Source organism: Trichophyton rubrum (assembly GCF_000151425.1).
Source record: "Trichophyton rubrum CBS 118892 genomic scaffold supercont2.15, whole genome shotgun sequence".
Lineage (NCBI taxonomy): Eukaryota > Fungi > Ascomycota > Eurotiomycetes > Onygenales > Arthrodermataceae > Trichophyton > Trichophyton rubrum.
This window is the reverse complement of record NW_003456414.1, coordinates 77,334-90,713: the sequence shown is the minus strand read 5'-3', so window position 1 is coordinate 90,713 and position 13,380 is coordinate 77,334. Positions and strand designations below refer to the sequence as shown.

Below are 13,380 nucleotides of genomic sequence, written 5' to 3'. Positions count from 1 at the left end.
AGACGCGGCCTCTTGCTGCCTTGTCTGTCGACTCTCCAGCGGGGCATAAATATCTCTACATGCCTGATAAATGCCTAGTTAATATCATTTACGCCCAATATTCAGTTCGAGATGGATGTTATACTATACGTTTATGACCTCTCTAAGGTGACCTAACGTCCCATGCCCGCTATGCCTCCACACCTGCTAACCGTGATATAGGGACTTGCCAGAGATGTATGCCAGGGATTTGGCCTTTCTCTCCTCTTCTGGCCGAATACACAAGCTAACGGAGATCCTTCTAGCTTTCTCGTCCATTGACAGGCGTGCAGATAGATGCAATATACCATACGTCCATAGTTCTGGACGGGACAGAATACTTCTTTGGTAGAGGTATCCAGCAAGCGGCTCCTGGCTCAACTCATCACGGCCAGCCGATGGAGACGATTAACCTGGGACGCACTGACCTACCCTTGGACATGATATCAGAGTACATGGAGTCATTGGCTGAGACTTACCATGAGAGTGTATGAGATACCCATCCACCTTCATACAAAAATTTGAGGCGGAGCTCTAACATTCTACTCATCTCAGTCATACGACCTGTTCCTTCGAAACTGTAACAATTTCACCCATGACTTGGCTATGTTTCTTGTTGGCAAGGGGATTCCAGATCACATCAGAAATCTCCCGGAGACCTTTCTTAATACCCCCTTCGGCCAGATGATGAAACCTTACATTGATGGTATGCTCCGCGGGGCTACCCAGGGACCTGATATTCAGCCTGTGCCTGCATCCTTACCGGCAAGCGCAGCAGTAACGGAGACCAACGTAGCCCAAAAGCCTTCTAAAGACCAGGTCCGGAATGCCTCAACGCTTAGGGAGGTCGAAAGTCTACTTGCATCTGCAAAATCCTCGTGTGCTGTAATATTCTTCACTTCCTCCACCTGTCCTCCCTGCAAAATAGTATACCCAACCTATGACGCACTCGCAGAAGAAGCTGGCAGCAAAGCCGTCCTAATAAAGGTGGATATCAGCCGAGCATATGATGTGTCTTCTCATTACCAAGTGAGGGCAACTCCAACTTTTATCACCTATCTAAGGGGCGAAAAGGAGAATCAGTGGTCTGGCGCAAATACAGCAGAACTTCGAGGAAACGTACAGCTGCTTCTACGGATGGCCTGGCCGCCGCACCCTCACTCCAGCCTCAAACTTCCTAGTTTGGAGCGTCATATTGATCAATACATTTCCTACAAGAAGTTTCCCCCCTTAGATAAACTATTGTCAAAGGTCGGAGCTGCTGCTGGCGATGCTAATATCGTTGCCTTGGTCAACTTTATCAAAGCATCAAATACCGACCAGTCAAAACCTCCATTGCCGGACCTCAGCCAACTTACCTTCTTTGTGAAGACAAAGTTCCTCTCTCTTCCGGTAGAAACACATTTTGCCATTCTGGATCTTTTTCGAGTCGCATTTTCCGACCCGAGAGTTAGCGGATACTTTGCTGAGGAACACGGCCATGGAACCATATTGACTCTCATGTCCCGAGCGAATGATCTTGCAGACACTCAATACAACCAGCAGCTTGTTATGACACATCTAGCGTGCAACCTGTTTACATCTCACCTCTACCTAACTCAGCTTTCAAGTCATGACGCCCTCCGCCACACCTGCATCAAGCTTGCAACAAATGCCCTCCTAGACCACCGCAGCAGTCTCAGGGCAACGGGCACATCTCTTATCTTCAACCTTGCCGCGGCTAATCATAATAAAAGGCTGCTTGATCCACCGGAGGCGGAAAGTCTACTAGAAGCTGACCAGTTTGAGCTAGTTGCATCAGTAGTCGAGGCTATCCGGGCTGAGAAGGAGAGTCCCGAAACCCTGCACGGCTTGCTTCTATCACTAGGCCTCCTAGTACACCATGCACCAGTTGGTGGCGAGGTGGTAGAGCTATGTAGGGCGCTGGAGGTCGAGTCGATAATATCAGAGAAGATGGCAGTCGATGCTTTCAAGAAGGAGAAGGCCCTGTTGCAGGAGATCGGCAAGGAGCTCATTGGTAAAGGCCTCATCCTGAACTAGCTGGTATTTATCCATCTTTGTCCCACTTCTAGACATCGTTTCATATATCACGTAGCTACCTATCGTAAAACCAGCTCTCTCTCTCTCTCTCTCTCCATCTCCATCTCCATGTCCCGTCCCATCATCCCCAGATACATAAAACCATATAACCAAACCTAAACTAAACACCCGATCACGTGACTGTTACCCTGGCAACGCCGGCCTCTATCAAAGTAAGCAAAGCCGCGAACTAGATAATCCAGAACAGCCTGTGAGACGGAGCAGATCAACATCCTCAACGCCCGCCATAAAACAGGCGCTTTTCTCAGGCTGTCCGCCAGAAGGTCAGACCGATTCCTGCTGTCTCTGCACTCGCCGCGATCCTTGAGCCGTGAGTTCCTCTGTTTTTCGTCCTCTCCGCCACCAGAACACAAAGAAACAGCAACGGAACTTCCCCAGCTTTTTTCTTCTACAGGGGAAGCGCCTGTCACAGGATTCCAAGGGGCTAACACCTGGTGCTTTTAGGGAGCTCACGAAGCAGTCCTTTTCCGCGAGAAAAGCTATATTAGCATTGATATCCCCCCAGCGCTCCTCGTTTGCCCGTTGTTATAATGCGATTGTCCCTGTGACAGCAGCTTCCTTTGACCACCTGCCACCGCCCCCAAGATACAAAGGTAACGCTACATTATTACTCCACAACTTATACCAACATCCACACGGGAGACGCCGAGCGAGGCCAGGTCTCTTCCTCTTACACCCATCCCTCCACACCTCTTCCACATCACAGCATTCATTCATTCTTTCTTTCTTTTCTTCTTATCTTTCTCCTCACTCTACATGTTTCATAACCACCTTTCTCGACTTCATGACATTCTCTCCGAATTTGCCCATATATTAAAGTCCGACAGTAGGAATATGGCTCTGGATCCACGCTTCTACAGCAACATTGGAGGCCAATCTGATCACTTTGCGCCCCAGGGCAGAGTTTGCACTCCGCCAGTCGAGTCTCCGGCACAATATTATTATCCCGGCGCGACACCAAGTATGGCCTCCTTTACATCTGCATCATCAGCCGCGTTAAGATCGACCGCGTCCACACCTTCATTTCGATCGAGAGAAAGCGTCATGGTACCCGCACCTAAGTGTGACGCGCCAATAAGTAGCGGAGGAAACGTCAAGGTCGTTGTGCGTGTCAGAGCATTTTTGCCGAGAGGTTTGACCCCCTCCATGTTCCACGTTTGGAGGCAGATATTCTACTTTTCAAGCTCAAATCTAACGTAATTTTGTAGAAATAAGTAATGGGACGGAATGTTTGGTTTCGATGAACCCTCGGACGCAATCGACGACGTTGTCTGCACCATCTTCTGCCAATGCGAATGTCGCTAATGCGAGAGCCCAGAGCAGAAGTAAAGCTGTTGAAGAGAAGAGCTTCACATTTGACAACTCCTTCTGGTCACACAACAGGGCAGATCCACATTATGCTGAACAGGAGGATGTTTATAATTGTCTGGGTGAAGAGTTTTTGGACCACAACTTTGAAGGATACCACACCTGTATATTTGCATATGGACAGACGGGCTCAGGGAAGAGTTATACAATGATGGGTACTCCAGAGCAGCCTGGACTGATTCCTCGAACATGTGAGGATCTATTCCAGCGCATTGAGAACTCAAACTCGCCGGATATTACCTACAATGTCCGTGTTTCCTATTTTGAGGTATACAACGAACATGTCCGTGACTTGCTAGTTCCTCGAACAGACCCTCCATATTATCTTAAAATCCGAGAGTCTCCCACAGACGGACCATATGTGAAGGATCTAACGGACGTACCAGTTCGGAACATTGATGAGATTATGCGTTACATGCGGAAAGGCGATGCATCTCGCACAATTGCCAGTACGAAAATGAACGATACCAGCTCGAGATCGCATGCTGTTTTCACGATTATGCTGAAGCAGATTCATCACGACTTATCTTCTGATGAAACTACAGAGAGAGTTGCCCGTATCCGGCTGGTAGATCTTGCAGGTTCCGAAAGGGCCAAATCCACGGAGGCAACTGGAAAGAGACTGCGAGAGGGTTCAAATATTAACAAGTCATTGACCACATTGGGCCGCGTAATTGCGGCTTTGGCAGACACTAAACAGCGCCAAAATGGACGCAAGACCAAGGATATTGTTCCCTACCGAGACTCCATTCTCACCTGGCTCCTCAAGGACAGTTTAGGAGGAAATTCAAAGACTGCGATGATAGCATGCATTGCCCCAGGAGACTATGACGAGACACTCTCGACACTTCGCTACGCCAACCAGGCCAAACGCATCCGTAACCGTGCTGTTGTCAACCAGGACCATATATCTGCTGCACAACGAGACGCTGAAATCGCGGAAATGGCCGAATTGATTCGTACGCTGCAGCTCAGCGTCAGCCAGCAAGCAGTAACGAAACGAGAAAGTGAATTACAAACTGAAAAACTAGAAGAGTACCAAAAACAGGTGACCAGGATGCAGCAGTTGATGGAAGAAATGAAGATGGTCAGTGAAACCAAGATCAGACAACTTCAGACCGAAAACGAGGCTCTCCGACTTCACCTGAAACTGGCACTAGAGAGTTTGAAGAACCCTATACCCCCGGTACAAGTACCCAAACAGAGAAACAGACAGAGTAGTGTCCGCTCCTTGCTCGCAAAGGATGAGAGCAACATCGAAATACTGGAGGAAGAGGCAGAAAAGGAAAACACCGCCCCTCCCGGCCTCGATGACCAGATAGGAGACAAGGAACCTGGATTGAGCCGTTTCGACCTGGAAGCCCTTGAAGTCCAGGCTGAGATGGAAGACCTTCTTTCCGACCTGAACATGTTCCGCAAAAAGCTTGCTGACGACTGTGAACGATTCGGCGTCAAGAAGAGACCTGCTCGGCCCAGCCATGCTGCCAGAAAGGTGCTCGGTGAACTTGAAGCCAACAACAACTGACGATGAACGACAAACCTATATGACGAGAAACGAGACCTCTGACCTCACTCACTTTTCTACTTCAAACGGATACGATCCTTTCTTTCCCAGGGGGAGCCTGAGGCTTTTTGGTTATGCTAGTGGTGTTTTCAATGCCGCAAGGCAGGACGGGCGCGGAGTACTTGCATGTTGAAATGTTCGAGCTGTTCTTTTCCTTCTTCTTCTTCTTCTTCTCCCCCCCTTTGATACACCACCTTACTTTTTCTATTTTCCCTTTTGTGATATTTCCTTGTCGACTGGTGGAATTGGCAAGATAGCCTGTGAATAAATAAATGAACAAGGGCTGTCACCGGGTCCTAATATTAATTATTGAACCTGACTGCTCTTCACTGTAATGATAGTCACTCACGTACATGTATATATCTCCATCTCTGCTGTGGCCTCTTCTACAATCTGCCCTGTCCTGCCTGTCTTGGCTGCGGTTGTTGTGTCTGATAGCTTAAAGAGTGTCCACCATGACTCAACTTCCGCCGCCAGCACAATATCCGCACATCACCACAACCACCACCGTAACCGTCTTCGCAATAGAAGAAGACTCGAGGGCTACGGCCAGTGACTGCAGCAGCGAGCAGCTTGCCATCCCAATATCCGACAGAGCTACTACTATGGCAACCCGGCAAGATCAAGAAAGCGCTCCAGCTCCGCACGCGGCCGCGACACAGCCAGGTGCGCAATCTACTCCACCAGCCGACACAGCACCAGCAAAAACGCCAAAGCCCGCCAGCGCTCAAAAACAGGCAAAGGAGAAACCAGCTGCTCCAGATGGTACAGAGAAGCTCTCCGGCGCTGAACTGAAGAAACGAGCAAAAGCCGAGAAGGCTGCGAGGCGCGCGAAGGAGAAACAGGAGCGTCCTCGTCCCACAAGCGAAGACCAAGAAGACGATACTGCTCCTTACGCTGCTTCTACTGGTTCAACCGTTTCTTCGGCTACTTCAACACCGCAAGGCCCGCTGACGCCAAAGAAGGCTGCCTCTGTTAAATCGGATACTTTGAAGTCGTCGAGCAAGTCGTCAACAACAAGGCATGGATCAGTACATACGTTACCTACCCCGCCTGCGCCGGTAGAGTCGACATCGTCTAAGAAGAAAAGGAGAGAAGTCGTTGACGAGAAGGTCGTTGCTGTCTTTGGCCATTTGCCATGGTATACGAGGAGGACTGGAATCGCGGGCGCAAACAAGGACGTTCATCCTGCGGTGCTGTCTCTTGGAATGCAGATTAAGGACTACGTTGTTTGTGGGAGTAGCGCCCGCTGCGTTGCTACACTTTTAGCATTCAAACGGGTATGTCAACCTTTAGCTGTCAATTTTTCTGCGTGAGGGGAACTGATCACTGATTGTTTCCGTTCAAGGTTGTTCAATCATACATTACACCTCCAGGAACATCCCTAACCAGACACCTGACAACTCATCTGGGCCACCAAATTGCCTTTTTGGCAAGTTGCCGACCCCTTGCAATCAGTCAGGGAAACGCAATCCGTGCTCTAAAGCTGATTGTCTCGTCCATTGACCCTTCTGTTCCCGAGCCGGATGCTAAACAAGAGATTTATGATTTCATCGACAATTTTATTCGTGAAAAGATCACTGTTGCAGGCCAGGTCATTGCCAACAGTGCTGCCGGGAAGATTGATGATGGTGACGTTATACTTTGCTTTTCCGGCAGCAGTGTGATCCAGAGGACGTTGCTTACTGCACATAAGCAAGGGAAAAAATTCCGTGTCTCGATCATTGATACCCGTCCTTTGTTCGAAGGGAGAAACCTTGCCCAAACCCTAGCTAAGGCTGGACTAAGGGTTCAATATTCTCTTATCAACGGAATAAGTCAGGCTGTCAAAGATGCGACGAAAGTTTTCCTCGGTGCGCATGCCATGACCAGTAATGGCGGTTTATTCTCTAGGGTTGGCACTGCTCTAGTAGCTATGTCGGCCAAGGAAAAACCGGGAGGTATGAACATTCCTGTCATTGTATGCTGTGAAACTATCAAATTCACCGACCGTGTTGCGCTCGACAGCATAGTTGTCAATGAGATAGCTGAGGCCGATGAGCTGGTTGCTGCCGAACCATGTACAACACTTACAGACCTCCCTCCGCCAGTCACAAATGTCAAGCCCGAAACATCCAAGGGCTCTTCATCTTCTGCTATTGAAATACCAGCACACTTGAAAAACCCAAAGCTTCCCCTCGAAAATTGGCGCGAGATGCCTAACCTGCAGCTCTTGAATATTATGCACGATCTTACCCCTGCGGAATATGTTGACATGGTTGTCACAGAGATGGGAAGTTTACCACCTAGCGCTGTCCCTGTTGTCCACCGAATGAGCACAGAAAATCAGAGCTAAACTGGTAAGCACCTAGTTAGCCGTGAAGTACTGTGCATTCAAGGGCTCTAAATGGCAACTTTTATCAGTCCAACGCAAATGAGCACCGGGTTGATCGCGTTGATGATCGCGAAGAAGCCGATATCGGTTTTTTATTACCTTCTGTATTCGCGATTTAGTCTGTTGGCAACGAGGATCCTGCGTCGTGTCTGTATTTATTTTATACGTCCCAGCGTCCTTCTTTGCGTTGATTTACAAGGGTATGAAGCATACAATCTGTGGGTATGTGGCGTCATGGATACAGATGATAATGGTCACTAAGTTGCTATGGGTTTTTGCTGGGTTTTTTCGAAAGAAAATATGAATAAAAGATTCAGACATCTGGCCATTGCGTCGGGAATCGTGCGGTGATTTTACCACGTGACTGTAACTAAAGTTAAACAGTGAGGCTCAACTTTAAAATAGCTTGATATCAACAACATGAGTTTGCGAAGTACGAAAGCACAAGAAATATAGAAGATAACCCTGATAAAATAAGGAGATGGTACATAGGAATCCTCCAAATCCATTTATCTGCAGAAGAGTGTTTAATTAGCTAACCTACTCAAATAGTCCAAAGACTCTTCCGCGACACACCTCCACCTCCACCATCCGCGGTTGGCGGATGTGTTTGAAGACTTCAACCGCCCACATACCTCGTTATTCACTCCTTCGTCCATGAAAACATCCGATTCCCAGCAACAACAACAAATAAATGCAATGAATGACTTTTCATCTCCCGCCAACATTCCCTCATTTCTCCCTATAGAGGATATATTCGTGCAGCCGCAGTTCCAACCAGTTAATCCCGAAGATGAAGACGATGTTGTGCCGGACCAGCATGCTGCATTTGGCATTACTAGAGCCATGGACTCAAGGAGGCAAGTCGCGTGGCGGGATTTGGGACTAGAAGAGCTGATGAGTGGTATGCGGTTGGTGCAAGGGGAGAGAGGCGAAACCAGGCCTGCTGGAAGAGGGAATAATATTGGGCTAGGCGCAAGGGGCGGCACAGCAGCACTTCCGGGAAGTGACGCAAGGAGGCGAAAGCGGATGGTTTGTTTAAGATGATAATACTACATCCGGCTGTCACTGAATTTTCGGCCGTAGCGGTTTTCGTTTTCTATGGAGTAAGATAGATACCCGGGGTGTGTTCCGGATTCATATATTTTTACATGTTCTCATCAATATTTCATCACAGCGACCAGACTCTGAAATAATAAACAGTAAACGACAAAATCATGTGGAATATGCGTTTAGATGCGAATTATATCAACCCTTGCCCTCTCGTACACTTTGTGCCCTACAAATTTCGACTCCCGTTCTTCTTCAGTGAGCCTTTTAGGATGAACAGCAATTTGTGCATATGTTCCAGGACCTCGCCGCTTGGATAATTTCCCGGGGTTAATGACAAGAACACTTTCAACAACCTAAGTTGATCTATTAGACAACACATAGAAATATGCGAAGATGAGCTATGCTGACCTTGACAAACCCCGGCAGAACGCTGGGGGTTATTAGGATATCTGGTCTTGCCTTCCACCAATCTCCAAGCTTAAGATATCTAGTATCAAGCATAGATCCTATTTGAAGATTTTCTTCAACACCAGATTTCGGGAGATTTTCTCGTGCAGTTGGAGGGAAAACTGGAGAAAAATGCCTCTGCTCAATTAGATATCTTGGCAGACGGCTCAATAGATCGCTTTCACTTGGCCGCCCACCCACTACTTCCTCTCGTCTCAGTTCATACAGTGAGTCAGAAGCACAGAGGCCCACCATGATTTCGTTTAATGAGATAGCCACAGGGTTTGTGACGACTTTCGCCTGTTTAGGAGGCAGGCCCAGTTCTTTTTTAGGAAGGATTTCCTGTGGCCATGAAACATGCTTGCTAACGGCATCTCGGACTGAAGGTATCAGTATTATGTATATATTCGGTACCTTTGAAGCAAGCTGGGTCAATGGTCGCGAGATGCAGTGTTGAAAAAGGGTGGTGAGGGTGGCAGTATCCGGATCCAAGCCCTTCAACTCCGGAAGGTCAAAATCACCCGACGCAATAAGGGGGTGCTCCAAGTCTATGAACGGGCCCAGTAATATGAGCGTATCAACACATTCTTCCGCAGCTTTCTCACAGAGGGTATTTAGAGCTTCAAACGCTAAGTTATCATCTGTTGTATAAGGGCCAGCGGCGAACATATAGTTCAATGGCTGATCACCAAAGCTGTCAAGCTTTTCGTTTGTGGCCTCTACTTCTGATGGCAGTGACACAGGCAGTGGTAGCAGTGGAATAGTCAACACGTCGAATACTGTGAAGTACTCTCCAGAGGCATTTATACCTCGGAGAGCGACAATCTGGCCGGGGAAGAAGTTTATATGTTGGAGTTTATCGATCTTCAGTGGTACCCGTAAACCGGCCCCTGTTCGCCTAGAAGTTTCAAGGACAATAGAAGCAGTATTCAGTTTCCCCTCAGGGCTATCTGACGCGATTCTTCCCACGGCAACAACCTCCCGTGTGCTTTGTTGGGCAGCATTGCCAAAGGCTGAATCATCCAATTTGTGGTGTTTCTGAACTACCGCCATGAACTCGTCTATTCGGTCATCAAGAATCTCTGAAGCCTCCGACAACTTCATCGCCATGGGTTTATACGAAAACTTCTTGATGTCGGTATTGGCCGTCAGCTTAATGCGGGAGTCAGAGTAAGGTGCCAGAGGAACAGATGCCATCCTCATATCAGGATTGAGCGTCTCAATAACTTGTCCACTGTTTTGGCGTGCGGAGAATGGGGTAGATCTGTTTCAATCGTTAGTGGCTTCTAATGGTGCGTGAAAAAGACTCCATACGAATTTCCGTTAGTGGCACCATCAACAGTGCGTGATGGCGTATTCACGCTTCCTGGTGAATCTAGCTTCGTGCCTTTATTAAATCTTGAGTTTGGAGGAGTGTCTAATGCCTTTCGTTTTACAGAACTTCCTGTCGAGCCACTCGCGGTCCTTTTCGGTGTATTGGGTCCAAAATCATCTAACCTTAAGTGATATCAGTATCTCACAAGACCAAAATGTTTTCTCTTGCAATACTTACATATCAATTATCCCCTGGTTCGCTCCAGCAGTAGGGCGAGGCGCTGCCGGGCCCGTATTTCGTTTCTCTGCCCCCCGTATTTGGGTCTTTGCTCGCGATTCTCTCTCTATAGCATCGTGAAGGTTGCGCTTGAAGGCACGAACAGTGTCCAAATTCAAAACTGTTTCTTCTCCGGCCATCTTCAGACAGTATGATTCCCACTTGTAAAAGAGCTCCTGCGGGTCAATTGCGTGGAGTTGCAGAATGGACAACAGCTCGCCCAACACGTCCTGGGGAAGTCCATCGGGAAAAGAACCGCCAAAGAGCTCATTTAGTTGCACCGTTAGTTCAGCCATTATCAATTGAACTATCCTTATTTATGGGTATACAGTGCTTAATATGAGAAAACGGCCAACATCATACAAAAGAATCGAAGATGTCAAAAGTTGCCTATTTTGGCTTTCTCAGACGCGTTTAAAAGTCGCGCCTCAATTAACGAAGGCGGTGAGATTCTGCCAACTCGTAGCTCCCCTGGAAACGAGGTCTTGGCGCTCTTTTCTCCTAAAGCAAGTAACTAATAATATCGTAATAATAACACAACAGACGACGAGCAACCGACAACCAAGACGACGGCTAAAGAGAAGAGCAGCCTGTGTCTGTTATTTCTGCTTCGCTTGGTCAAGACGCTCTGCTTCGCTCTGGGAAAGGCAATATGGTCTCTGAGGGCACGGCTGCACCGCCACAAGACCTTGCGAAGGAGAACATTAAGCCAGAAGGAACCATGCAAGCAGAAGCGAATAAGAACGAAAAGCCGGAACCCGCAGAAAAGACCGTTGATATCTCCGACCTTCCGTTATCCGCCGCTGACGGGCTGATTAAAACTCTCTTTCGCGGACCACTTGACTCTTGCAAGCCTACCCCGCCAGCAGAGCTGACCGCCGAACAGAAATCTAAGTACGACAGCCTCCTGGCATTGGTGAGAGGGTGGACCACGATACCGACTACGTCAGCAAAGAATGCACCTCGTGAGCCACTTAGCGATGATGAATGCATGTTCCTCACGCGAGAATGCTTACTCCGATACCTTCGTGCTACAAAGTGGAACGTTGCTAGTGCAGAGACCCGACTGCAGGCGACCTTGACATGGCGTCGCGAGTACGGCGTGAAGGAGCATACTCCGGAATACATTTCAATTGAGAATGAAACCGGCAAACAGGTGATTCTGGGTTATGACATTCATGCTAGACCCTGCCTGTACCTTAACCCTAGCAAGCAGAATACCGAACACAGCCCTCGTCAGATCGAACATCTCGTCTTCATGATTGAACGCGTCATCGATCTCATGGGCCCTGGCCAAGAGTCTCTTGCATTGCTCGTGAATTTTAAGGAAACCAGCTCTGGACAGAATGCAACTTTGTCTCAAGGAAGGCAAACTCTAAGCATCTTACAAAACCATTACCCAGAGCGTCTCGGCAGGGCTCTAGTTATTAATAGTATGTGCTTTTATAAAACGCCTTTTTACTGTTTTACAGGATCTGTCGTCTAATCTATAATTTGTTGTAGTGTCCTTCTTTATTCTTGGCTTCTTCAAGTTGATCACTCCTTTCATTGACCCGCTGACGAGGGAGAAGCTGAAGTTTAACGAGGACATGCGCCAGCATGTTCCGCCTTCTCAACTCCTCAAAGCAACTGGTGGAGACGTTGAGTTTGAGTATGACCATTCTGTCTACTGGCCAGCTTTGAATGCCCTGGCTGCTCAGAAACGGCAGGCCTACCGTGAGAGGTGGATCCAGGCAGGCAAATTTATAGGTGAACATGAAGACTACCTCAAGGGGGGATCCGGAAAGTGTCTTCGAGAAACGCCTCCCACAGCGACCGAGGCCGAGCTTGAGGAGAAAATGGTGAACTTGGCTGTTGGCGATTCGGATAAGCCCCGGGCCGCGATCACTGCGACGATGTCCTAAACTTCTCCCTCCCTATATATATATATATATATATATTATGTCCTTGTTTTCTTCTCTGACCCTAGAAACGTGCATTATAGCCTGAGCATGCCTGACACTGGATCTGGCCCATTGCATCTTCCGTTCTTGCATTCCTTTGCTTGCAGGTTTAAAAGTTTCCTTGCTTATCTGATTGCGTTATTGACTAGACGAAGGCATAGTTTCTTAATAGCATTTTCATTTGACCCTCTCCCTTTGTGTTTCCATCTATAAAACTCTATGTTGTCTACGGAGTACCTAATGCCCAAATGGATGGAGGGTTGCTGAATCAGCATCTGCGGAACATTGTTCGGGCCGCGCGCCTGCCCCATCCAAAAATGGAAACCCGAACAGACGCCGGCTCGCATCTTCTTGACGCTGCAACTTTTGCGTTATATCAAGTATCACAAACTCCCTGCTTCCGGTGTCTCCTCAGTATCTCCCCTGCTGCCGAGCAACTGGATATCTGCGCAAGGCCGATAGCGACTCAATTCCCCCAGGATCCGGGGCGCAAGCTAGCCTGTAATCTTGGCTGTTCCAAAGGAAAGCAATATCTCCCCACCAAGCAACAACAGCTTATCGATCGTGCTGTTCCACTTCTTTCCCTTCCCCCAACCACAGAGCATCCTGCATCTCAATTTGGTGCATGGCTGCGGTGGCCCCAGATACAGCTTCTCTGCTACCCTTGTCTTCGATCAGAACCCCAACACCGGCCTCTTCACATCACCATCAGACTCAGTAGCACAGCCGCTCACGTACCAAGTCTCTGTAGAGCTGTACCTCTACCGACCGCAAACCCCCCTCCTATCTTCCTCCTACCTGACCAATTTTCGAATAATTGAATAGCCGCGGGGCTTCTAAGAGTGCTTATGCTAAAGCTTCCAGTTTGGCAAAGCTAGCCTTTCTCTCTTTGCTACCAAGTTCCGTGAATAACCCGAGTATG

At 48.3% G+C, this 13,380-nt stretch overlaps 6 protein-coding genes across 6 annotated transcripts; 5 read left to right on the top strand and 1 right to left on the bottom strand.

The window, feature by feature from the left end:
* Positions 1 to 111: 111 nt before the first annotated feature.
* Positions 112 to 2,058, top strand: TERG_08480 (uncharacterized protein; the record flags this gene model as incomplete). Its single annotated transcript, XM_047748958.1, has 4 exons — positions 112 to 147; positions 202 to 216; positions 285 to 506; positions 574 to 2,058. 4 exons carry the CDS (start codon positions 112 to 114, stop codon positions 2,056 to 2,058), a joined length of 1,758 nt encoding a protein of 585 aa, XP_047604951.1.
* Positions 2,059 to 2,538: 480 nt separating this feature from the next.
* Positions 2,539 to 5,011, top strand: TERG_08479 (uncharacterized protein; the record flags this gene model as incomplete). Its single annotated transcript, XM_003230955.2, has 2 exons — positions 2,539 to 3,250; positions 3,327 to 5,011. The coding sequence occupies exons 1-2, from the start codon at positions 2,875 to 2,877 to the stop codon at positions 5,009 to 5,011; spliced, it is 2,061 nt and encodes a 686-aa protein (XP_003231003.2). The 5' UTR covers positions 2,539 to 2,874.
* A 494-nt stretch (positions 5,012 to 5,505) lies between these two features.
* On the top strand, positions 5,506 to 7,385 carry TERG_08478 (uncharacterized protein; the record flags this gene model as incomplete). Its single annotated transcript, XM_003230954.1, has 2 exons — positions 5,506 to 6,330; positions 6,399 to 7,385. 2 exons carry the CDS (start codon positions 5,506 to 5,508, stop codon positions 7,383 to 7,385), a joined length of 1,812 nt encoding a protein of 603 aa, XP_003231002.1.
* A 520-nt stretch (positions 7,386 to 7,905) lies between these two features.
* On the top strand, positions 7,906 to 8,471 carry TERG_08477 (uncharacterized protein; the record flags this gene model as incomplete). Its single annotated transcript, XM_003230953.1, has 2 exons — positions 7,906 to 7,908; positions 7,977 to 8,471. The coding sequence occupies 2 exons, from the start codon at positions 7,906 to 7,908 to the stop codon at positions 8,469 to 8,471; spliced, it is 498 nt and encodes a 165-aa protein (XP_003231001.1).
* A 372-nt stretch (positions 8,472 to 8,843) lies between these two features.
* On the bottom strand, positions 8,844 to 10,127 carry TERG_08476 (uncharacterized protein; the record flags this gene model as incomplete). Its single annotated transcript, XM_003230952.2, has 1 exon — positions 8,844 to 10,127. One exon carries the CDS (start codon positions 10,125 to 10,127, stop codon positions 8,844 to 8,846), a length of 1,284 nt encoding a protein of 427 aa, XP_003231000.2.
* Positions 10,128 to 10,527: 400 nt separating this feature from the next.
* TERG_08475 (uncharacterized protein) lies at positions 10,528 to 12,419 on the top strand (the record flags this gene model as incomplete). The annotated part of the gene is made up of 2 exons (XM_003230951.2): positions 10,528 to 11,948; positions 12,019 to 12,419. Exons 1-2 carry the CDS (start codon positions 11,168 to 11,170, stop codon positions 12,417 to 12,419), a joined length of 1,182 nt encoding a protein of 393 aa, XP_003230999.1. The 5' UTR covers positions 10,528 to 11,167.
* Positions 12,420 to 13,380: the final 961 nt, after the last annotated feature.